The 22,226-nt window shown below is 44.7% G+C and overlaps 7 protein-coding genes across 11 annotated transcripts in view; 5 read left to right on the top strand and 2 right to left on the bottom strand.

The window, feature by feature from the left end:
• The first annotated feature begins 19 nt into the window (after positions 1 to 19).
• On the top strand, positions 20 to 2,032 carry LOC6615483 (shugoshin). 2 transcript variants are annotated; one of them, XM_032716722.1, is made up of 3 exons: positions 20 to 940; positions 1,002 to 1,767; positions 1,828 to 2,032. In XM_032716722.1, the coding sequence occupies exons 1-2, from the start codon at positions 464 to 466 to the stop codon at positions 1,728 to 1,730; spliced, it is 1,206 nt and encodes a 401-aa protein (XP_032572613.1). In that variant the 5' UTR covers positions 20 to 463; the 3' UTR covers positions 1,731 to 1,767; positions 1,828 to 2,032. The 2 variants fall into 2 exon arrangements, with proteins under 2 accessions (XP_032572613.1, XP_002039863.1); XM_002039827.2 differs by having other exon boundaries at positions 1,002 to 2,032.
• On the bottom strand, positions 2,029 to 4,907 carry LOC6615484 (golgin subfamily A member 2). Its single transcript, XM_032716721.1, has 4 exons — positions 4,722 to 4,907; positions 3,688 to 4,620; positions 3,120 to 3,632; positions 2,029 to 3,051 (listed from the first exon to the last, which is right to left on the bottom strand). The coding sequence occupies exons 1-4, from the start codon at positions 4,776 to 4,778 to the stop codon at positions 2,218 to 2,220; spliced, it is 2,337 nt and encodes a 778-aa protein (XP_032572612.1). The 5' UTR covers positions 4,779 to 4,907; the 3' UTR covers positions 2,029 to 2,217.
• Positions 4,908 to 5,263: 356 nt separating this feature from the next.
• Positions 5,264 to 7,598, top strand: LOC6615485 (acetylcholine receptor subunit beta). The gene is made up of 8 exons (XM_002039829.2): positions 5,264 to 5,585; positions 5,692 to 5,823; positions 5,882 to 6,034; positions 6,103 to 6,290; positions 6,363 to 6,894; positions 6,975 to 7,115; positions 7,167 to 7,333; positions 7,401 to 7,598. Exons 1-8 carry the CDS (start codon positions 5,264 to 5,266, stop codon positions 7,521 to 7,523), a joined length of 1,758 nt encoding a protein of 585 aa, XP_002039865.1. The 3' UTR covers positions 7,524 to 7,598.
• On the bottom strand, positions 7,518 to 8,972 carry LOC6615486 (cuticle protein 16.5). The gene is made up of 3 exons (XM_032716079.1): positions 8,563 to 8,972; positions 8,082 to 8,405; positions 7,518 to 7,990 (listed from the first exon to the last, which is right to left on the bottom strand). Exons 1-3 carry the CDS (start codon positions 8,638 to 8,640, stop codon positions 7,739 to 7,741), a joined length of 654 nt encoding a protein of 217 aa, XP_032571970.1. The 5' UTR covers positions 8,641 to 8,972; the 3' UTR covers positions 7,518 to 7,738.
• A 5,592-nt stretch (positions 8,973 to 14,564) lies between these two features.
• Positions 14,565 to 22,226, top strand: part of LOC6615489 — a 35,642-nt gene continuing 27,980 nt past the window's right edge. For 2 of the 4 annotated variants that reach the window (XM_032714957.1, XM_002039833.2), the window contains exon 1: positions 15,580 to 15,831. The gene's annotated coding sequence lies outside the window, so the exon portion shown is untranslated. Of the gene's footprint in view, positions 14,791 to 15,579; positions 15,832 to 22,226 lie in introns of those variants that run through there. The other 2 variants (XM_032714956.1, XM_032714955.1) reach the window with 2 other exon arrangements.
• On the top strand, positions 16,457 to 17,289 carry LOC6615487 (ribonuclease kappa-A). The gene has a single exon (XM_002039831.2). It carries the CDS (start codon positions 16,530 to 16,532, stop codon positions 16,851 to 16,853), a length of 324 nt encoding a protein of 107 aa, XP_002039867.1. The 5' UTR covers positions 16,457 to 16,529; the 3' UTR covers positions 16,854 to 17,289.
• On the top strand, positions 17,602 to 18,991 carry LOC6615488 (histone-lysine N-methyltransferase, H3 lysine-79 specific). Its single transcript, XM_002039832.2, has 3 exons — positions 17,602 to 17,811; positions 17,880 to 18,200; positions 18,321 to 18,991. The coding sequence occupies exons 1-3, from the start codon at positions 17,766 to 17,768 to the stop codon at positions 18,860 to 18,862; spliced, it is 909 nt and encodes a 302-aa protein (XP_002039868.1). The 5' UTR covers positions 17,602 to 17,765; the 3' UTR covers positions 18,863 to 18,991.

Here is a 22,226-nt window from a genome sequence, read left to right on the forward strand (position 1 = left end):
GTAAGAGAAACATAGACGTATCGATGTCTCCCGATGGTTTGTGCCTATCGATATCGATGTCCTGCAATATACACAGCTTCCACTAAGCAAAATTGTAGCATTGTGGCAAACGTATATATTGCAAATAGAAAATTACACTTGGTAAAGTATATACGATCAAGATCGCATGAACACAACATTTCCTAATTCTTGTCGTGTAAATAAGCAAACAAATTTATAATTATCTAAAATATAATATATTCACATCGAATTGTATTGTTTCTTATATATATGGCCCAAAATTAAAGTATTTCATTTAAATTAAGAGCATGTTCGGCGTTGCCATACTTTCAAAAAGTTTTTCTCCAAGCCAGTGTATATTCCAATTGCACAACAACGGTCACTCTATTTCAAAATTCAAAACAAGCTGTTGGCGTCGTCTGTCTGGATTTTGTGAATGGAATAACTAGATCAGAAGAAGCAAATGGGATCCAAAGTGGAGCACCAGTACAAGCTGCTGAATGCGGAGCTAATGGACCAGGTGCAAAAACAGCGCTTGGAGATCGGCGAGTACAGGAAGCGGGTGATATCGTTGGAGCGCGAGATCATGGACATTCGGGAGGAGCACGTCCTGCAAAACCATCGCCAGCGCATGGAGAACATCAGTATCGTACGCAGCCTGATGCTGAGTCTGAACGTGGACTCTGACTCCCTGGCGGTGCGTCAAGAACCCGCTCAGGCAGCTCAGATAAACAGACCAAGCGGCCCGCGTCGCAGCTCCAGGGAAATATGCAACGACATGCGACGGACGTGTGCGTTGGCCCGCACCACCAGACCCATCTCGCCAAGAAGATCTTCCTCAGTGACCAGTACGGTTTCGTCCTCTAGTCGCCGCTCCAGCGCAGAAGTGCAGTCCGAGGTGGTGGCCACTAGGATGCCAGAGGATAGGCGAGCCGACAAGGTAACTAATATTTGAATTGAAATATTCTTTTGTTAATGCTTTCTTATCGGCGTGCGTACAGCCTACACCACCGCCACGAAGACCAGCGGAATTAGTGTTTGATGAGGACGACTCGGACGATGATTTCGACGAAGCCGTAAGCCCCGTGGAGGAGACACAGACTGAGCAAAATGAGGAGAACAATCGTCTGTTTAGCATTATAGAGGAAAATGGCAGTGAAGGGGAGTCCGCAGACTCGTCATCATCATGCGAAGCCATCTACTGCGACACAACGGTTGAAAGTAGTCCGCCAAACGCCCAAGTCACCGTCACGCCCAGTGGACGGGCTCTCCGGGAAGTGGACACCAATGTCCCAGTAGCAGTGTCCCTCAGTCGGGGAAAAGAGTCCGCGAAGGGATCATGGTTGGCAATTTCCGCCGCTGTGGAAGATTCTCCACAGGAGCCAAGCATACAGTGCCCGCGACTGGCAGTCACCAGGCCTAGTCAATCGTCTGGAATCTTTCCTGATGTCAACGGTCTAACGCCGCGAAGAAGCCTGTTCAACGGGATAGGCAAACTGGCCGGGAGCACCAGCACTCCGAAATCCTTTCTCGTCGAGGAAATGCCATCTATGAGAACTAGAAGCCGAACTACCGCTAATAAGAAATCAGAAAATACGGATATGTCCAGTTCTTTTTGCAACAACAGCGCAAGGCCGAGTAGAAGCTGCAGGCCCACCAGTTTGGTGGAGCCAAGTTTGAAGAACAAGATGCGCAATGGCTCGAAAGGCAAGGCCAAGGCCAAAAAGTAGAAAGACGGATATTTTAATAGGCTTTAATGTTGATTCTGTAATTTCATCGGTTTTCAATACCACTTTTTACCATCTAATATAGGCATAATGTTTTTAGATCGCCAGGCCCTGATAAGTTTAATTTATAGACTAAAAGCTGACATCGGATTACTTTTTCCCTGCAAACGACGGCATACTCAGTTCATCCCGCTATCGGAAGGAAGACAATCCATCATCATCATCACCCAAAGATGCCAATAGGAATTTAAAAGTACGTCTAATTCTTACATGTTCATTTGTGAATAAAACAACGTTTCAATTTATTTGATTTTAATACGCTTTAAGGGGGACTATTTTTATAGATTCCTCTTAGATGCAAACTAGGTTTATTCGCACAAAGTTGTTGGAAACATTTACAAAAGACTCTGAAGAACAAAGTACAATTACAGATAAATACAGTAGCAAAAGGGTAATGATTATACGTAAGCAGGCGATAATTGCACTTCTTTTAGACTACCTCGAACTTGCCCAGACAACAGTTGAGATGGTCGCCTGCATGGTTGTGGCTCGGCTGTTCCGTGTTCTCCTTGATCTCGCTGATAATGTCCTGTATCTTGTTGATGATCTGTTGCGAGTTTTCACCTTCGCTAGGAGTGTGTTCGGTACTTGCGGCCGCTTCTGGTTGCTTTGCCTGGGCGGCATCTGCTGGTAGCTCCACGCCCAAACTGACCACCAGCTTGTTTAGTGCCTCAATTTTCTCGCGCAGCTGCTCTCGCTCCGCTTGCAGGAGACGCATTTGGGCGGCCTTCTCGTACTCACGCTGCTTTAGCATGCGTCGCTGCGTTTGATAGAGTGCAATGTACTCCCCAATCGTTTCGGTTTCGCTCTGCAGCTGGAGCACCAGATGCTCCAGGCTGTGCTTCTCCTCCGTCAAGTCGGCGACCTGGCTGATCAGTGTGGTGAAACGCGATTGCAAGCGTTCCACGGCCTCTGCGGTGCGCAGCGTTTCAGCTGCTTGTCTGCGGTCGTGGTTCTGGCCGTGATCATGTGGAAGATCATGCTGATGATCGTGTGGATGGCTATGTGAATGATCATGTGTGTGATCGTGGGGATGATCATGCGGATGATCGTGTGGACGACCATGATCATCAGCATTATGATGGTTATGATCATGGGAATGAACGTGGTCATTATCATGACAATGACCGTCGGAATGCTCATGAGAGTGATCGTGCGAATGATTATGCAAAAGACCAACTTCCTTCGCTTCCTCCGCTTCATTTTCCGGTGCATCTGCTCCAATCCCTTTTTCGTTTTCCTCACTGGCGTGATACGCTTTGGCCTGAAAGAAAAGATAATGGGACTTTTAATATATAAAGACAGTTATATTTTAATCCCAGTCCAACTCACCTCGTAATGCCTGAGACGATCCAGCTGCTGTTGCAACATTAACTGCTGACGTTGTAGTTCCACGTTCTCGTGCGATAGTCTAATCATTTCCTCATCCTTAAACTTAAAGCGCTCCTCATTTGCGTGCAGCCTTTGCTCCATGCTGTTGTAGTTCTGGCGGATTTCTCGATTGGCAAACTCTTCCGAATCCAAGCGGATGACCAGCTCGGCTTTGTCGTTTGTCAGCTGGACAAATCGTTGCTGCAGTTCGTCCAACTGGTTTTTCATCTCTACGTTCTGGGTTAGGGCACGCGATGCGGCCACTTTGTCCGACTCCATGGTGGCCAACAGCTTGGACTGATCGGGCTGCTCAGATTGCAAGCGTTCGAGTTGCTTTTCCAAATCGTCTAAAGCCGAGTCCTTTAGCTGCAGCTGATCGTCCTGCGACTTGATCTTCAGCTGGAATTCGTGGCGCTCAAACTCGAAGTTTTCGATCCGCTCTTTCATGGCAGCCAGTTCATCTTTCAAGGCTTTCTGAAATTGAAATAGGAGATTAAACAGGTTTTCCACGTTTTTCCAGCTTAATTACCTGCTCGCTGGTTTCTTCCTTGGATGGCTGCACCTGACTGGCCTCTTTAAATTGGGCCTGCAGGCTGATGTTCTTTTGTATGTCCCGCTCCAGGGCGCCCACGTGCTCCACCAGTTGGCTTTCCCGCTCCCTTAGTGAGTTCAGTTCCTCTGAGAGTTCCGTGTTTCGTTCGTTGAGCTTGGCGATCTCGCCGCTCTGATGCTGCACATAGTTTTGATACTGACCAGCTGCCTGCTCCTTGTCCTGCGTTAGTTGACCCACCATCGCTTGGAGGTCGCGTATTTGTTGCTCGTACATGTATTGTGTTTGCACCAGCGACTCCACTCTGTTGTCTGTGGTGACGCTAGACTCGTCTGAGAGCTGCCGCAGCTTCAGCTGGGCCATCTCGAGTTCGTTCGATTTTTGGGAAAGCTGTTGCTGCAGTTCCTCGTGCCGTTGGTTGCTCTGCTTCAGCTGGGCCTCTAGTTCGTTGAGATGCGACTCTTGGTCCTTGATTTGTGCCTGCGATTGTAGCAGTTGTGCATGGAGTTGCACGTACTGCTGTCGCTGCTGCTCGCCGGTCGACTGTTGATCCTGGCAGTGCTGTTGTAGCTGCTCCAGACGCAATTGATTCTGATCCTTGAGGGTGCGAAGCTCCTCCAGCTCTAGCTCACGTTCCCGGCAAGCCAGGCGAACCTTGGTCAGCTCCGCATTGAGCTGGGCCTTTTCAGCGATGATCACCTGGATGGCCTGCAAGCTAGAGGCATCTGCCAGTCCGCCATTGTGTTCCGACTCGTTTTGGGCTCCGTTCACATTTATCTCGCTGTCTGAGCGTTCCGACAGATTGCTGGATATGCTCACAGTGGACGAGTGCGATTGCGTGGTGGCGGCCACCGGCTCCTCAGCTCCAGGCTGCCCATTGTTGTTGCTGGCGCGCTGCTGGTACTCCTTCAGCTGTGTCCACAGAAGCGTGTTAAACAAAATCAATATTAGTCGGCCAATATGTGTCCACGTCACAAGAGCAAAACAATTGTGTGTGGCACTGGTTGTCGCACCTTTTTCCTTGCTGCGGCCAACTTCTGAGCCTTAGTATCCTGCGTGTCATCGGGCATGTCCTTCAGCAGCGACACCTTTGCCACACCTGGAGTAAGCTCGGTTCGGAAGGCGAGCCAAATATATAAATTAAGCTAAGAAAAAGTGGTAAATTCTGAATGTTGATAACAGGTCTGAAGTTCAGTAGGACCGTACGCGTACAGTGCCAAAATGCCGCGTGAACGGTTACACTAGGCGGCAGAGAAAGCACAGTTATATACTGGCGCGCATTTTCAGCTTTTTTGGCTATTTTTAAAATTGAATACGTAAACGTATCCGTTTTTAATAAACAGAGATTAATCTTAACCGTCCATATGTAGAATTAAAAAAAAAAACAAAAGCATAAACGTTCATGCGAGGAGTTTTTGATATATACTCTCCACATAAACAGTATTATTTATCGAAACTACCATTAGTTCGTCGATTCTTACCAGTTCACTTAAGTCGGCTTCATAATTCAGTCGTAGTTAAGCCGCTGTGAGGAGTAGAAGTCCATGTCCATACGATGAACAACCTTATCAAGGGCTCCTTGGCGACTTACTGCTGCCTGTGCCTGCTACTGGTACTGAATGACCCAGCGGAATCGGCACAACTGTCGACCAGATTCAACGTGAGCTTCGCCCAGCTGGATTCCTGCGAAACTTACTCGGTATCGAATACGGGCTATGGCTACCGTAGGTTCTACATGCTGCGCGAGCTGAGCAATAACAACAGGAAGGCCGGAGAGCGACTGCACTTGAAATTCTACGTCCTGACCGCCATGGATGCGCACATCCTGCTCTCGGTGACGAATCACCCACGCCCAAATGATCGCGTTTACGAGATCGGTGGGTGTAGTCAATAATATTGAGTTTTGATTCCAACATTTCAAAGAGATCTGTCCAGTGGAACCCCTGCGTAATAATTCCATTGATATCTTTATTCCGCTTGCAGTGATAGGCGCCGGCGGAAATAAGTTTTCCGCAATCCGGAATGCCATGGGAATGAGGCGGGTGGCCACGAGTCAAGAGCCGAACTTGGTATCGCTATACGACCCGACGCCAATTGAGATTGTCCAAAACCAGAGTGAGTTCGCCCATCTTATCAGGTATTCCAAGGCCTCCAACGCACAGTATATTTCCAGATGGCGAGCTGTTTGTTTACATACCCGGCTTCAAGAAGGAGCCCCTGCTGCACTTCATCGATGAAGCACCGCTGGTCATCAACTATCTGAGTTTCAGCTCCTTTGGTTCCAATACGGCGCGGTGGTTCTTCGATTGTGGCTTCGATGGTTATGGTGAGGATGATATATAGTAAACTAGAAGCCTATATGTCGAAGTATGTTCTAAAACTGACCCATTTCAGGGTCGGAAATTGCACCGATAGTGAAGGAGGAAACGAAAACGGAAAAACTGCTAAGCCAACTGAATATCCAGGCGGAAAATGCCAGCATGCCGGCTAATCTCAGCTCCATATCGTTCCACTTCCAAACGCGATCCCTCGCCTACGAGCAAACCAGTTCCTTGCTTCAGACCCGCATGCACATGATGATGGTAATGAAAGATAAGCCCGAAATGCAAATATTTAGTTTGGAACAGTAAAGATACATTCGCCTATCCGTGCAGCACTGGAGGGACAGTCGACTTGGCTGGAACCCCGAGGATTTTGGCTCTCTGGAATCTTTCGAGCATCCTGACCTTCGTATATGGAAGCCGCGCATGAACGTCCTCAACGGTGCCCTGCAATCCGTTGGTCAGGTCCTCCAATCCTACGAGCTGATGGTCTACGCCAACGGAAGCATCACCCTGTACGCTCAAAACCTCCAGCTGGACAGTTGGTGTGTGGACAGTGCCCGAAACTGGCCAAGCGAGCGGGTGACTTGCGACATCGAGCTGGGCCTCATTGGCCAAGAGGGGCAGGAGAATGTGGCGCTAATCTACGATGATCAGCGCAAGCCGATTGCGCCCAATGAGCACGTGAACACGCCATCCGGCTGGTCGTTCACGCAAATGTCCGTGGTGCTGGTGGAGAACGATTCGCAGAGGCGTTACAGCCCCAAGGGAATGATGCAGAAAATGACCGGCGATGTGGCCATTGAGTTCACGCTGCAAAGGAATCGGAACTTCTACATGACCGTCTTCTATTTGCCGTTGATTGGTAATATAAAAATGTGTTTGGTTGTTATATTGTACTATGACTTTTTTACTGTGTAATAACATATAACTATATTCTTTCAGCCTGCCAGATGTTTGTGATTTTGTCCTTTGTACTACGTTCTACTCGTAGGAGTTCCCTCATCCTCATCGCCTTGTTGATTGCCGCCTGGGGTTTAATGTACATGACCCGCCACGCCTCCCCGCACTATGTGCCGCCTATGAGTAAGTTTTTGTTTCTTAATTTTCAAATATTCATTTACACTTTTCCTCCAGTGACTGCTTATAAAGTCATCATGATGGCCACCACCTATTGCTACATTCTGCACATCTGCATCATATGGCTGGATCTATATCCACCCAGATCGAAGGCTCCTGGCTGGCTGGTTACGTTGATCAACTCCAATTTTCTGCGATGTGTCGTGGGATTGAGATTTTCGGATGTGAGTAGTTAAGACCCCATTAAACACATAAGTAATATTAATATAATAATTAACAATATTCCTACAGTCTAGCGACTATTGCGACATTCAGGAGAATCCCTGGCACCATATGGCCAAGATCCTGAACAACCTGAGTTCAGTCGTGATTATTATAACCTTTGCCATCGTAGATATTACGAGTGGGTTTTGAAAAACAGAATTTTTCTTTATTGTGCATTTGAGAGAATATTAATGGTTCTTAAATAAATAAGAAGTAAACAGAGAAGATTGTGAAGATTTTGCGACTACAGGTTGGAAAAGTGGGAGAGCGTGCTCGGCTGTTGCGACTCCTCGCAGTTAATTGCTGCCATTGCTCCAACTCCGATCCGGGATCGATTTGGATTTGGAGTGTTTTGGTATCGGAGCTTAGTGGTAACCGTATCCACCCAGGGACAGGGCCGGTGCAGCGTATGACTTCACCAGGGCAGGAGCTGCGTAGCTGATGGCTGGAGCCGCATATGACTTGACCACCGTGGGAGCAGCGTAGCTGATGGCTGGAGCGGCATGGGCGTAGCTAATTGCTGGGGCGGCATAGGACTTGATCACCGGAGCTGGAGCAGCATAGGCGATGGCAGGTGCAGCGTACGACTTAACAATGGGCGTGGCATGGGAAACAACCTGTGAATGCAAAGGAGATTGTAAGATTAAATGGGAAAATATCAGAGTATATCCAGATAATAGTGTTGCCTCTTATAGATACCGATCTTACCGAGCTGAAGTGCGAGTAGCTGGTGGCGGGAGCTGCCACCTTGACCGCCACAGGAGCAGCATAGGACTTGACCACTGTGGGCGCGGCGTAGCTGATGGCAGGAGCGGCATGGGCGTAGCTGATGGCTGGGGCGGCATAGGACTTGATCACCGGAGCTGGAGCCGCATAGGTGATGGCTGGGGCAGCGTAGGATTTGATGACTGGAGCTGCAGCTGCATATGTTATGGCAGGAGCAGCATGGGCGTAGCTGTAGTCCGGAGCCGAGTGTCCATAATCAAGGAGTCCAGGAGCAGCAGTGGCCACAGCCAGCAGAGAGGTGAGGATCTGGTGGAGTAAATGGAAAGCCAAACTTTGATGTTAATCTTTTTGATCTATTGAATCAGTATAAGATTGTGGTAATCCTTGTATGAAGATATCCTTTCGGAGCCAGTCAGTCTAATCCTGATCCTAAGCCGTATCCTTTCCAACCCTTTCCACTCACCAGAAGTTTCATGCTAGCGCTGGATAACGAATCACTTGGCTTGGAGGGAGAATTGCAACTGTAAGTGGACGTGTGCATTGCGTTACTTTTATACCCCTCGACAGCAGACCACGCACTCGCACTCTCGAGCGGACTGCGGACCGGAGGACAGGTGGTCGAGCGGACAGATCTTGACTAGATTTCGATCTGAGCCTCGGACGGACAAAAAGTCAGCAGACAGCAGTCAACAAAGCGGGCCAAGCAGCACCAATTTGTGAAGTATCTCGGCTGCAGTGAAACTGCAATTCTCGTAGACGCAGCTCGGATTGGAGAGCCCCCAAAAGCGGATGACGCAACCTGAACTGGAGCTGGGAGCTGGGAGTTGGGAGCTCCGATCCGAAGGCAGACCACTTGCCGGCTAAGGAGTCGGCGCAGGAAAGGCGGTCTTTCCACTGGGGGTGCCATTGTGGCTTGCATTTGGAAAGCGCACGCTAATTGAAATCGCTGATTAGCTGGCCAATTTGGGCACCGCGCCAGGTGACACGCCCCTCGAAAACACGCAGCCTTGCCACTAACAACTTAATTAGCCAACGGAGAATGCCGTCTAATTGTTTTCGATGCTATGTTTGAGTATTCTCGAAACAATTCTCGGCGTGGCGCTGGGAAATTCTCTCCAAATTGCATAATGAACGCTTGCCAAAGCGGCAAACACCAAAACCAAGCACCAAGCAGCAATCCCCTCTGGCCGAAATATCTAGGCGAGCTTCATATTTATCTTTATCGTGCCTCGAATGCCGCTGCGTGCCACATTTGACCATATTGGATGGGTGATTTCAGTCGCAGCCACGCCGTCTCGTCTCGAGGACACTCGTGCGTGGCGAGGGGGATTGGATCGAGTGGAGGCCCCAGTTCGCCAGCTCCAGCTTCAACTCGCCATCGATCCATCGACTTTGCCGGCTAAAATTGCCGGTTCAGCATCTGGCAGTTCGTGGGATTTTTTATGGCCGCCTTGATTAACCCCACGGGATGTGCGGGGATGCGGAGGTGTGACATTGGGTCATCACAAAATTAATAACGCTACAAATTGTTGAGAATGCTCGTCGAGATTACAACATCCGTATCTCGGATAAAACGTAGCTTGAATAGTGATTTTATCATTTATTTCTTTTTAATATAGATATGATGTAGGAATTCATATTCCTGATATATATTTTTCTGGACTTTACATAACTTTTTGAGTCTATAAGGTAGTCTTAGTTTAAATACTTGGTTTATATATTAGGGTTAAGAAAACACATAATGTCTCAGATTAGCGCATGCAACTTGCAGCACTTCAGTGGAGTTCCTCTCAAGAGGTCTCGAAAACACCACTTCAACGCTGAAATCTCGAAAAAAACTAAGCACAATGAGAAAAGGACAGCACGAGACGCCGTAAAAGAGACAGAGAGTCACCTGCGATCGCAGTTCATGCATAAATCATGCCAGTGGAATGTGATTTATGTGAAATCTATTAGCAAATATTAAGTCAATAGGAGCAATTGTTGCCAGTGGTCGGCGACTGCCAAACAAGTGTTCCATGTCCAATTCGATGCGGACAGATGCGGACAGATGCGGACAGATGCGGACAGATCGGTGTGTCGCCGGGCTTCATAAATAAAAGATTTCCCAGCCACTGCCCCACATTTTGGCCAGGTGGAAAGCAATTTTCCAGCAATCGGTCGGTGGATCAGAAGGGTGGCAAACTCGAATGCCAAATTGCCACATACTAAATGCCGATTTAAGGCGATCAGCCGATCGATCCCCGTCTTGGTTTTTATGGCTTCGATCGAGAGGCGAGTCTTTAGCCGCATTTGGATTTGGCGATCGGGCGGCGTGTGCTCCAAAATGGGTGCAAAATGCCGTGAATTTTGGATGACGGGCCTAATTAGCCACTGGCCACAGAATGGATGAGAGAATTCAAAGCGATTGCCCAATGGATCTGCAAGCGCAGAATTCTTCGCGGCGCACACTGCGTATGCGTTATTTTTCGATCCATTCAATTAATTAACGCCGCTGCATTTGACTTGCAAATGCTGCGCGGAACGGCCGAGAAAAACATTGCAAAACGAAAAAACCCCGCTTAATTAAATCAAAAACAAACGACGAAATCAACCAGCCTGAAAAACCAAATAAAAACCGCGTGGCATTTATGACGTTTTGCCTGAATTAATGAATGAATCGTGGTGGACATGGAAATGGATTTGGAGTTCGGCTTTGGGAGCTGACAAACTTAGAGCCTCGCTGCTGACGTGACTGGAAGTTTTTGAAATGCACCGCACAAACTTTGGTGAATTTGTTTTCAAATGTATGATTTCCTTAAAAATAGATTAAGATTTGGATAATATTTTAAACTAGCAGAAAAATTCCATGTGATGATATATATGGGGACTTTTAAATGAATAAATTTGTTCTTTGTGTATTCCGAGTCCATTTTGCATTTAGCAATCCCAACTGACTGCAAACCAATGACAGTTTCTACTCCATGGACTGCTGCCCATTTTGTCGCCTTCTTGCTTGTTTTTCGTCAACAGGAATTGGCGGTAAGTGGTGTATTTATGGGATGACAGCATCGAGGCGGTCGGTTGTGAAATGATTATTGCCATGGTAATGGTCAAGATAAAGTGGGCTGATTAAATAGAGGAAAACAGCCTATAACGATCCTGTCTATGGATATTTGAACACGTTAAATGGCGTCATTAATAAATAATATTTAATAAAATATTTAAATTTATTATATTTTAATGTTAGCGTTAAGGTGAAACGGGCTTGATGTAAGCTTTCATTTGAAACTAGCTTTTTTGCTGTCTCAGCTTTAAGACAAGCTTGGCTCAGTGGCACCATCTAACAGCTGGTTTGCTCAATTTTCATGCCCAACAGATGGCGTAACTAAGGACAGCTGTCATGTATATTTTATGTAATTTACTTTTTTACTTTAAATTAAAATTGTATGCACATAAATAAACAAAAATGTATAATAAATTAAATACTTAAAATTTTTTAACATTTCCAGATATCTTATAAAACTAAAAAAGCCTAAGCTTTTTATTGAAATATAATCTAAAATTTGAAGAAAAATAATACAATTGGCTAGATTGATAGTATTATAAAGAACCTAATCAAAATATATATATAAAAACATTTAACATCGACATGGAATGGAATCGAATCCAGCAAGCAATTTAAGCTTATCATTCAATCCAACTCTTCTTTCGTGTATCGATTGCCCTTCGCAGCATTTCCATAGAAAAAGGCCCAGAGACTCAAATAAATATAGATCAAAGTCACTGAAGTTAATGACGTATGAGCAATGCACGAACACAGCATTGGGGTGTCGGCGATTTAAAGGGGTTAAATGCTCCCCTTAGAATTCAACAGGTGAGCAAGTGGGTGGAATACCTACACGGCATGTATGTTTGTGGCTGATGATTGGACTTCGCTGAACACTGACCTTAAATCCAATTTTAAACACGGTTTGCTGAAGATTGCTCCCCTTTTCCAGTTTCGCAGTGATCAAATCAACCTTTAAGCCAAAGACACTAGAATAACTAACTTATTCTAGTGTCCTTGTTTAAGCCTAGATTATTAACTGATTAAGTCTACTGCAGTTGCAATTGACCGACTGCGCATTTGAGATTGTTTTTCTTTATTTGTGCGTTTGTCAAGTGCAGTTTGAAATTCAAGTTGTTTAATAACTTAAAACCCCAAGCAGCTTTAATGGCCATAATTCGTCTGTGGTTGAAGAAGAGTTGGAAGAATCCGAAGGCAAAAGCCAAGAGGAGTGTCTTTGGTGTTGTTGCCATTGCTTTTGTTGTTATGGCGGTGTTAATGTTGTTGTTGTAGCACCACTATTGACATTATTGATGGAAATTCTTTTGTGTTTCTACGGGGGGCAAAAGGAATGAAGAAAGTAAAATTTACCGCGGCAACAGACGAATTTCAAATGCTCTTAATATCTACATATATATTATAACCTTTGCATAATATTAAGCAAGAAGACAACACTTTTGGGCAAGTAAGAACTATCTGCTACTTATTAGTATTTAACACTTATTGGTAATGCTTTGTTTCATAATACTCTACTACTACTACTTTCTGCGGCTAAGTAGTAACGCGCGCTATTTACTCTTTCCTAGCAGCAAATGAAAGCCCAACGACGAGGTCGCTTATGTGGACAGGTGCAGTGGCCAGGTAAATTCAGTTGTGTGCGTGTGTTTGCCTCCGTTTTCATATGCCGTCCGTCTGTTTTTCGAATGCAGCCCATACCGATAGCAATACCAATACCCATGCCATGCCAACTCCCATAACCAGGCCCAAACCCAGACCCAAGGCATATCCATAGCCCCCGACTTCTGGGCCTAAACGAACAGTTATGCAAATCGAGAAGAGGCGCACCTCCTCCCCCTCCGCCGCCCCGCCCCCTGCTTTATCACTCGAGGGGTTTACTTTACTTTTTTTTTGTTTCTCTGTGTATTTAGCGCCTAATACCCAAGTTTATGTCGCTTAATTATAGACCTTAAACAGCCGCCGCGAACCGTTGGCCTAACATGCTAATCGCCCGACTCAGGGGCTAACCCCTTTTCCCATCCTGGCGGCGGTGGCGGTGTCGAACGACCTTCTTCTGATCTGAGACGCCACTTGGTGATCGATTGGGGATAGTATGGAAACTCTAGTAGCTTGGGAGCGGAAATCCGCGATGCGAAAACGAAAACTTTTGTTAGCGCAATCTGGTAATCGATAGTTCGCTTCGATCCCACATCAAACGCCGGCCTTATAGAGCCAACTATTAAGCGGATTTGGCCAATTCGGTAGCGGACAAATTGGAACAGAATTGCTCGGAGATCTGCTTTTAATAAGGCTTAAATAGCTCTGAGCGAGCACGATTAATTCGCCATAAAAGTGAGGCTTTAATTGGCCGACGAGTGGGAAGCATTAACTAAGGAAAGTGTTTTTGCCCAAAGAGCCAGAATATGAATAGAATTTGGTAGTTACACTGCTAGGAATCACGAGTACTTGTATGTATCTTTGATGTGTCTATACTACTATACTACTACTATACATTAAGTACTTTCATTTATATATTGAAAATGTAATCTTAATTTATTGATTTATAGTTCTATTTTCGTTTTGCTGCCGTATACATTGTAAAGTTTTTCACCTGACATTGAAAGATAAGAGTGAAAACACTTTGCCCTTTTGCACTAAATTTGAATGCCAAACGGACTGCATTCAGAAGTATCCACCCGAAACAATGGGTGGGCGTTTTTCAAGTGGGTGGTTTTCCAGTGGGTGGTGCGCCAGTGGGCAGTAGTTGTCCTTCACATGCCCGCTTACCTTTACCTATGACATTAAGCGGAGCAAATTGAGTGACTGACTCGATTAAGGCACTTGGTCAATGTATTTACTGTCCTATATGTTTACTAAGTGCACTCATAATGCATGCAATTTAAATCATAATTGAAATAATTATCGTAGACCGCGAAATAAAATTTAGAGAGAATGCAATATACGTATGAAAGAAAATAAGTGGTTTTATATGATGATGAGTGGAAAATTCGAGTGAATGAAAAAAAAGTGAAAAACAAGAATGCAGTTTAAATTAAAGTTCTTTCTTATTGTTAATAATTATAAAAGTAATAATTATAATTAAAATACAATTAATTACAATATTAATATAATAATAATTATTAATATATTTTTAATTATATATTAATTATTATTAATAATTATTAATATATTTTTAATTATATATTAATTATTATTATAAGTAAGTTAAATATTACATACAATTAATGAAAAAACAAGAGAGAAAAAAAAGAGTTTTAAATTTTAATTTTCTCTTTTCAGATTTTATGCTTTGGTGCTCGCTCTTCTCTTAAAGTTTGAGTTTTGGAGAGACTCGTTCTCGCCTCTCGTTGAGCGACGCGAGTGAGAGCAGCGAACTATTTAAGCCACAACGCCACTCAACTCGTGTTCAATCTTTGTTTTCGTAGCGCGGCGGTCGCATCGGAGTCGAGAACTCGAAGTGAAGGTGCACGCAGAATTCGATAAATACAATTGAATAGTTTTGAATATATTGCGCTGATTTTTGGATTTGCATACCGGTTTCCGAGAAGAGAATTCGTAAAAACATGTTATGTTTATATATCGAGAAGTGTCCCAAAGTGCGAAACAAACCAATTTAACAACAAATATCCAAAGCGAATCACAAACGTGAGGGAAACAATAAATATATAAAGTGAATTATTATAGCATACAATTAATTATCTCTTATCAGTGTGTACATTACATTTTCATAAAGCACAAAATTCAGTGAAGACACTAACAAATTCAAGCTAAAAGTTAAACTGAAAGCTAAACACTATTTTTTTGATGAAATTGCAGTTTTTTTATATAAATGTTTTTACTGATAATTGCGCTTACAACAAAAACGGAATACACAAATCAAAGCAAGTGTCTGTGTGATTGCAATGAAGAATGTGCTAAGCAAATAAGGCAAATAACAACCATATAACTGTAATTGAAATTCCACACTGGGAAAATAATCAGAGAAGAAAAATATTTTGACATCCTCTCTCTTGAAATATAAGATCAAACTTTAGGTTGATACTCTTTACATATATTTAAATTTAAATAAGCCATGAAATATAATTTAAACAAAAATGTAGTGATCTTATTTTCATTTTCTCCGTGCTCTCATAAGACAAGTTGATTGATTTGCGCAAAGGCAATTCGAGACACTTAAGATATTTCCAAGTTCAGTGAGCAACCGCCCTAATGTCAAGGTCTTTCGCTGGGGGATCGGGTTTTAGCCTAATGGACTTGACCCCCATTTTCAGTGGCTGTACGAAATCCGCAGCTTAAGTTGCCAGAAAAACATATTTACTCAATTAGGGCTGAGGCCTTTTGTCTCAAGTTGCAACATGTGCTGAAAAAGTAAAAAATATTTTATCGATTGAGTTTAATTCTCCTAATTCTTGATTTCTCTCTAATCGTGTCTAGTAACCCATAAAACTAACGACAATTCGCATAAACAAACATAATAAAGGAAACGTTAGTAAAACAACAGAGTGTAAAAAAGGTTTAGCAACCGCGAAAACGACTTACGAATTTTCACAACAACTTGATGTTTTGTAACGGAGTTTCAAGAAACTGGTAAAAACTTTATTGTGAATTCTTCTGCTGCTTCTTCTTTGCAAGTGTGGCAAAAATTTTGTGGCTCTGCGGATTTATCGAGAACATCAACCACTCACGGTAAGTTGTGCTAATTATTGCTTAATTATTTAGTTGGCTATTTTGATTGCAATTTCTTTAGCATGATTCACAAGGGAAATTCAAATCAGAGGCTGCCCTTTAATGAATCAGCTGCTTGGTTGGCATGGCCTACATTCAGTTCTCTAAAAATCATTGCTGATATAAATACGCAGAACTAAATGCAGGCGATGAATTGAAATATCATATATATAGCAGGTCTTAGTTCTGCATAAGTTTGATATGTAGAAGAATCTAGTATACATCATTTTCTTAACGTGCTTTTCAAGTGTTAATACTGTGACCGCAAGTTGAGCTGCCACTAAATCATACTCATATGTGTGCAAATGATATAGAAGACTGGCTCTGTCAGCTGTCCATCATTGGCTAAGATCGAATCTAAGCCATTTCGAGTTGAACAAACCCAATCGCAACGCCGCCGAAAGCGAGAGGCACGGGTACGTGAACTCCATAATCCGACCACTCTGATCTAATGCCGCTGAAATCGCACAAGGTTGTACTTGTGTACGAGCGTATGTAGATGGATAGTATAGTATAGTATGTGGTCCAATACATTCCGATTTCGATTTCGGTCTCGGTTTCGCTTTCGAAGTCGGCTCAAACTTGGCACCTGTTGCGGTCAGAGCAACACTCGCCTACACTGTCGCACAAAGTTCGTATAGAATTGAATCGAGCTGAAAATGTTTTGTGGTCGCAAGTGCTGTCTGTTCTGCCTGTTCATGAGCGCCTGGGGCTTCTTGATGCTGAATCTACTGGGTGTCTTCTTCTACGTCCAGTCACTGATGCTCCTGGAGTCCCTGCCCTTGCCCCACCACTTCCACAGTCAGGAGGCCTTCAAGGAGCAGGCGGACGAGGCCTACCAGGACGTGTCCACCCGTTGCTTTGTGGCCGCCGTCTTCTATCTGGGATTCGTCTTCATTGCGATAGTGGCCATTCGTCGGGATAACAAGAGGAGGAAGCGACTGTACAAGCGGGGTCCCGGTCACATGCGGTTCCGTCGTTGATTTGTATGCTCCATGATTGGTTATTGAATAAACAATTTATTTTCATGGTTCCAATTGCATTTCACCCACTCAGCGACGTCCACCCACTTGTTGGTTCAGATCGAAAGAACCAGTTTGTTGACCGCATTCTGCGATTAGCCTTAACTTCTTTATCACCAAGCAAGCCACTTTTCGATTTCGAGTCTGGCCGACTGTCCACTCCGCATTATGCATTCGTCTCGACCAACCGATTTTTGACAGCCGCACGTGACACCTTCTCCGAGGTGTGTTCTCTTTGGGGCATCATAAATTTCCGTGAAATTCTCTTACCGAAACATGCTAATGGGAATGGGGGAGTGTGGGTTCCCAGTTCTGGTTATTCTGGGTCACTCTGGGTGCCCCCCACTCACCTCTATACCCTAGTCTTGTCTACTCCGGGGTTATGTATCTTGTTGTTATCGACCGAGCTTTTGTGTCTTACACGAAAACCGTTGTGTAAATTATCGTACACGATTTTCTAGTTGTACGCTTGTGTATCTGGCTTGTTATCACCAACCAAGTGCAGTCTGCTGAAAACTGGTTCACTGCATTTACTCATTTTTTCGGGAACTCGGGTTAACTGATTTGACAATACTTGGGAAATATTCTAAATTTTCAACATGGATGGTCTTCTAAAATCATTATGCCACCCGAGAGGCCGTACGATTTCTTATGCAGAAGTAGTTCTACAGAATCGTATTTTTTACGAATCACGAACACACTCGTAGAAAAGTGGTATAAAACAGAAACATTTGATATTGACATCAAATTGAGATTTTTAAGTTTGTGACGCGAAAAAAATTTTATATTTTACTAGGCAAACACTTGGCTAAGAAAATCAAAGGTTTCCCGAGACCACACAGGTGCAGAGAAGGGAAGTAAAGAGCAAGTACCATGTCCCGATTTTTGATAGCTACCAAAGAGCGTCTCCAGAGGGGATGTGAGTGAAAGAATTACGCCCAGAAGTTTATTGGTTAAACGTAGAATTAAACCTTCCTGAACCCCCAGTGCGCTTTGGCCAGATGTTGATCCATAATACGGTTTCTCAGAAAATAGCCGCTAAGTCCACGCCTCCTAAGGCTGTCAAGGCCACTCCACCACCACCCCCGTCCACCAAGCCGCCACCAAAATGTCCTGGAGGCGACAAGAATATGAAGCGGAAGCCGGGCTACTTTGCCAGTGGTGGTCAGCACGCGGTGCTCAGTGATTGCCCAAAGCCAGAGGGTGACTTTATGAAGGCCTGGTCAGCCAAGAACAGCCGCTATAACCTTATCCTTATCACCGGTTTCCTGGCAGCAGGGGGAACATTGGGCTTTGCCTTGTCGTCAGGTAGGAATAGCATATTATATCGTATAGCAATTCTTTTCAATTAGTTTCAATTGCAACTACGATGGATCAAAATATACTTTGGCACTTGTTTTTTCTGCATACTGTACCATTTAATCTCAGGTGTCCTCTGTTTAAATTGGACCATTCCCGAGTATCCCTACAACGAGGATGAGATGGAGGAATTTGAGATCGAAGAGGAACGCCGACGGGAGGAGAAGGAAGCGCGCGAGGAGCGCCACCAGGACGCAGTGGAGGCCAGGGAGCTGAGCATACGTCGCCGCCGGGCCAAGGAGGCCATGGAGAGGGAGGTGGATCTGATGCAACGCGACATGGATGGCGGCATCACAGACGCCGAGTTGGATGAACTGCAGCGCCTGGCCGCCGAGCGCGAGGCCTTCGAGCTGTGGGAGAAGGACGAACTGAAGCGGCTCGAGGAGCAGGAGAAGGAGCGCGAGAAGATTCGTAAGGAGAAGGCCAAGGTCAAGGCCGAAAGGGACAAGGAGCGCGAAAAGAAGCGGAAGGAGAAGGAGGCGCAGCTCGAGAAGGAGGAGGCGGAGCGCGAGAAAGCCCGCGAAAAGGCGCGCAAGGAACGTGAAAAGGCTGAGAAGGAGAAGCAAAAGGAAAAGGAGAAGGCCGACAAGGAGGCCAGAAAGGCCGGCTAGTATGCCCTTATGCTCCAATTTAATTTACTTTGCCAGCAGTAACACCACAAGGGCTTGGAAAATTCTTTAATCGTGCCAGTTCAATAAAAAATCCAAATTGGTTGCTGTTGGCCTGAGATCTGCATTAGATAATTCGCATTTTTTTATTGATGCCATATATTGGTAGGAATTTTTGGAGAAGATTGTTTCCTTTCAATTTTAATCTATTACTGTTTACCCCATAGAAGCTATAGCTTTCTTAACTTAACTAGACTTGAGGCACTCAAGTTTTAATCATGCCCAGCCCAGATCCCTGGCAGAGTTTAATTATATATTTGGATTCTGGCACTTTATAGACTACTTAACATGCCACATGCTGGCATTTCTAGTGCAATAAAGCCAGCGTTCTGTTTCGGCTCAAGTGAGGTGCAATAACAAAATGCTGGATGGCCCGAAGACCGTCTCCATATACGTATGTTGTATGCATTTAGAGTCAGTCGGGCACTCAGAGGAAATGCCTCATTGCATGTAATCAAAAGCAGCAAAATTGTATCTCGTGGATAGCGTACACATAGAGTGAATTCAATTGTGGCTTCCATTACGCGTCAAAGCTCGATCCAATGTTCGCATAACAACGACCACTTGTTGTTCGTCGCAATAAAGTGAGGTTCTTTCTCCGATTCGCGTTGGCTTGGTTTGGCAGCCCCCTAATCTATTTAATGAAAATTCGCTACCGATAGATAGATAGATATAAAGCGTTTCCCCAGCGATGTATCTGCATTTGTATCTGCTGTGCTAAGTGTGCCGGCTTGTGCGCACATAATGAATCACAATCGTCGTCAGTTAAGCCAGGCTTATCATTAATCAAATTAGCTGCAGCACCAGGAGCAGCCACTACAACAAAACACTTGCTTGTCTGCCACCGCGTTGCAGTTGCATCTTCCAAGTGGCAATGCGGCACAGTGGGCCAGATCGGCGCCGTAATTAACTATTAACATGAGTGCTCCGATTGTGCCACAAATGAGCAATTGCCGAGAGCTTATCAAATGGAGTAGAACAATCAATTAACTGTAAGGGGCACGGCAAATTCTGGTTCATTGCGGTTCACTGACCCGATGGAGCGATCCGAAAACAGCGTGAATCCTATTCGATTTTGGAAGGGGTTTTCCAATACGTCATGGGGTCTAATTGCATTTCTAAACATGTTGTAAATCTCTTTGAAGCTTAAGCGTGATGCATTAGTTAAGTTCGATCTGATGGGTACTTTTAGGAAAAGAATCTAAGCTGAAAGCACTCATAACAGCGCTAGTTATCTTATCATCTTTATATTCTTTACTTCCTAATAAGAAATCCACGAATTTCCCACTTACCACTGTGCGATGCCCACACATGGCCAGCCCGCTGAAGCTAGCTAATTTATCACTGGCATTCACGCTTCAGTATTCCCTATTCCACCTATATCCATATCCATATCAGGCCCGAGCCAAACCCCTCCACAACGTCCGTTTCTGACTGCGAGTGACATTATTACTGTCACACTGTGTCGCCCGATGCAGCTCCTCTGCCTTTTATAATGCATTTATGCTGCAATTTGTTTGAATTAGCGGCTCGCGGGCCCCAACTTGCCTCAGATTGGAGTGGATGGAGCCTACGGAGCTACTTGGACATGGGGAGCAGTGCTGCGGAGGCGGAGTGGCGCAGTGTCACCGGTTTAGTGGTTTATTTGGGGCGTGTATCCATGCATCTATGCCCGTACCCCATCCAGCCTGGTACAAGTATCTTATGCAAGCGGAGCTCGAAATAAAAAAAAGAGCTGGAGATTGGTCTAAAGTAAAAGTAGCTGCATTTACCCAGTTGCAACACCGCCAGATGAAAGCTTCAGGGAAGGGGCGTTGCCCATGGAAATGGGATGCAGCAGCTTAAGACCGTGGAAATTCCAAAGTAACTGGAACACATTTTCATGAAAATCCCCTCGGATTTCCATCTCCTCCGCTTAAGACAAAGCATTTATCTTACATTTATCGCCAGCAAATATGCGTTTACAATTGAGTTTTTCTATATCGTGTCTTATCGGGTCTTGCATGTAAATATTTGCATCAGTGGCCGGATTCTGAGGCTGTGATAAGATTTACAGCAGCATTTACAACCTTAAGATTGTAAACCTATCTTTTATTTATGGTAGATTAAAGTAGAAATATATAAGAATCTTCCGTTTAGCATACTTTGTAATAACTAAACCTACTGTATCTTTCAGCTCTTAGAATACATTCTTTTTTCTTATTTTCCCCCCTGCTTAAGTTCTCTTACAATGAATTTTCAGTTCATTGACGGGGAAAGCGCCCTGCCAAATCTAATTGGATCTCTCACTTGTTAAGCGTTACAGTAAATAAACAAATTGGCCAAGTGGCTATTTGGCTTTGAGCTGCCTACGGGTGCCTTTTCAACAAATTGAATCGCTGCTAATCGAAGCTGGAGAATTGAGAGCCAGGAATCGAGATCCGAGAGTGAAGAACGGAGAGTTGCGAGCGTGCCAAGCGGCGTTTTGTATCTGGATTGAGGTCTTGCCACAGTTAGCCGAGCAAAGCGCAGTTATACCAATTCTCCATGGCCGTCTCGGCCACAGTGGGTCAATTCTCCATGCTCCACTCTGGGCAATCAATTTGTGGGACTTGTTCTAGGCCTTCTTCGCGGACTTCTCGATATTGTTGTGCAGTGCACGTAGATTGAGTCACTCCTCCTCGCATTCGGTATTCCCATTTGTATATACACTCATATTCGTAATTATTGTAATGAGCCATTTCTCTAGTTACTTTCCTCGTTGGCCGCTGGGCTGGGTTTTTAATTAATTTTCCATTGACCCAACCTGACAGCTGAGCCTCAGCTTTTTCCTCTTTTATTTCTGAGCCGAGCTCAGAGCTCAGAGCTCTGCCAGCCAGAGAGCATTTCATATTAATTCTCATTTTTTCGGTCTCCAATTCGGGGCTTTCGGATCCGCCTCTTCTGTGTGGCCTCCGGTTGCGAGGGGGCCTTCTGTCCAGATTCTCCAGCGTATTTGTTGTGTGGCCATCGTCAAATTTCGCATTGAAACACGAGACAGTGGGGCAAAGCCATGGGAATAATCCGAAAATGCTTAAGATGGGAGAGTAGAATATGTCTGTAATAATAGATGCAAAGGAAAGTTCTTATCTTCCATTGCCCCCATTATATTAATATTATTATATAGCTCAAGCGTTGAGCAGTCCAAGCTGGCTTTTTTTCACCACCTGGCACCACTGTGCATGTCCTGCAACTGAGCTTTGTTATAAATTAAATTATTTTTCGCGTGCATATATCTCTTTGGTATTTATGTGCCCATGTGCTGTACGGATATCGTTACACTAAATTG

This window comes from Drosophila sechellia, chromosome 2R (genome assembly GCF_004382195.2).
Source record: "Drosophila sechellia strain sech25 chromosome 2R, ASM438219v1, whole genome shotgun sequence".
NCBI classification, from domain to species: Eukaryota; Metazoa; Arthropoda; class Insecta; order Diptera; family Drosophilidae; genus Drosophila; species Drosophila sechellia.

Coding starts and splice junctions, on each gene's coding strand:
- LOC6615483 (XM_002039827.2), top strand. CDS start 464: ATGGGATCCAAAGTGGAGCACCAGTACAAGCTGCTGAATGCGGAGCTA. Junction 941..1,001: donor AGGATAGGCGAGCCGACAAG/GTAACTAATATT, acceptor GCGTGCGTACAG/CCTACACCACCGCCACGAAG.
- LOC6615484 (XM_032716721.1), bottom strand. CDS start 4,778: ATGCCCGATGACACGCAGGATACTAAGGCTCAGAAGTTGGCCGCAGCA. Junction 4,621..4,721: donor TGGCCGCAGCAAGGAAAAAG/GTGCGACAACCA, acceptor CTGTGGACACAG/CTGAAGGAGTACCAGCAGCG. Junction 3,052..3,119: donor ATCGTCTCAGGCATTACGAG/GTGAGTTGGACT, acceptor CTTTTCTTTCAG/GCCAAAGCGTATCACGCCAG.
- LOC6615485 (XM_002039829.2), top strand. CDS start 5,264: ATGAACAACCTTATCAAGGGCTCCTTGGCGACTTACTGCTGCCTGTGC. Junction 6,035..6,102: donor TTGTGGCTTCGATGGTTATG/GTGAGGATGATA, acceptor GACCCATTTCAG/GGTCGGAAATTGCACCGATA. Junction 7,334..7,400: donor TGGGATTGAGATTTTCGGAT/GTGAGTAGTTAA, acceptor ATATTCCTACAG/TCTAGCGACTATTGCGACAT.
- LOC6615486 (XM_032716079.1), bottom strand. CDS start 8,640: ATGCACACGTCCACTTACAGTTGCAATTCTCCCTCCAAGCCAAGTGAT. Junction 8,406..8,562: donor GCGCTAGCATGAAACTTCTG/GTGAGTGGAAAG, acceptor TTACTCCACCAG/ATCCTCACCTCTCTGCTGGC. Junction 7,991..8,081: donor GCTACTCGCACTTCAGCTCG/GTAAGATCGGTA, acceptor TTGCATTCACAG/GTTGTTTCCCATGCCACGCC.
- LOC6615487 (XM_002039831.2), top strand. CDS start 16,530: ATGTTTTGTGGTCGCAAGTGCTGTCTGTTCTGCCTGTTCATGAGCGCC.
- LOC6615488 (XM_002039832.2), top strand. CDS start 17,766: ATGTCCCGATTTTTGATAGCTACCAAAGAGCGTCTCCAGAGGGGAT. Junction 17,812..17,879: donor AGAGCGTCTCCAGAGGGGAT/GTGAGTGAAAGA, acceptor CTGAACCCCCAG/TGCGCTTTGGCCAGATGTTG. Junction 18,201..18,320: donor GGGCTTTGCCTTGTCGTCAG/GTAGGAATAGCA, acceptor ATTTAATCTCAG/GTGTCCTCTGTTTAAATTGG.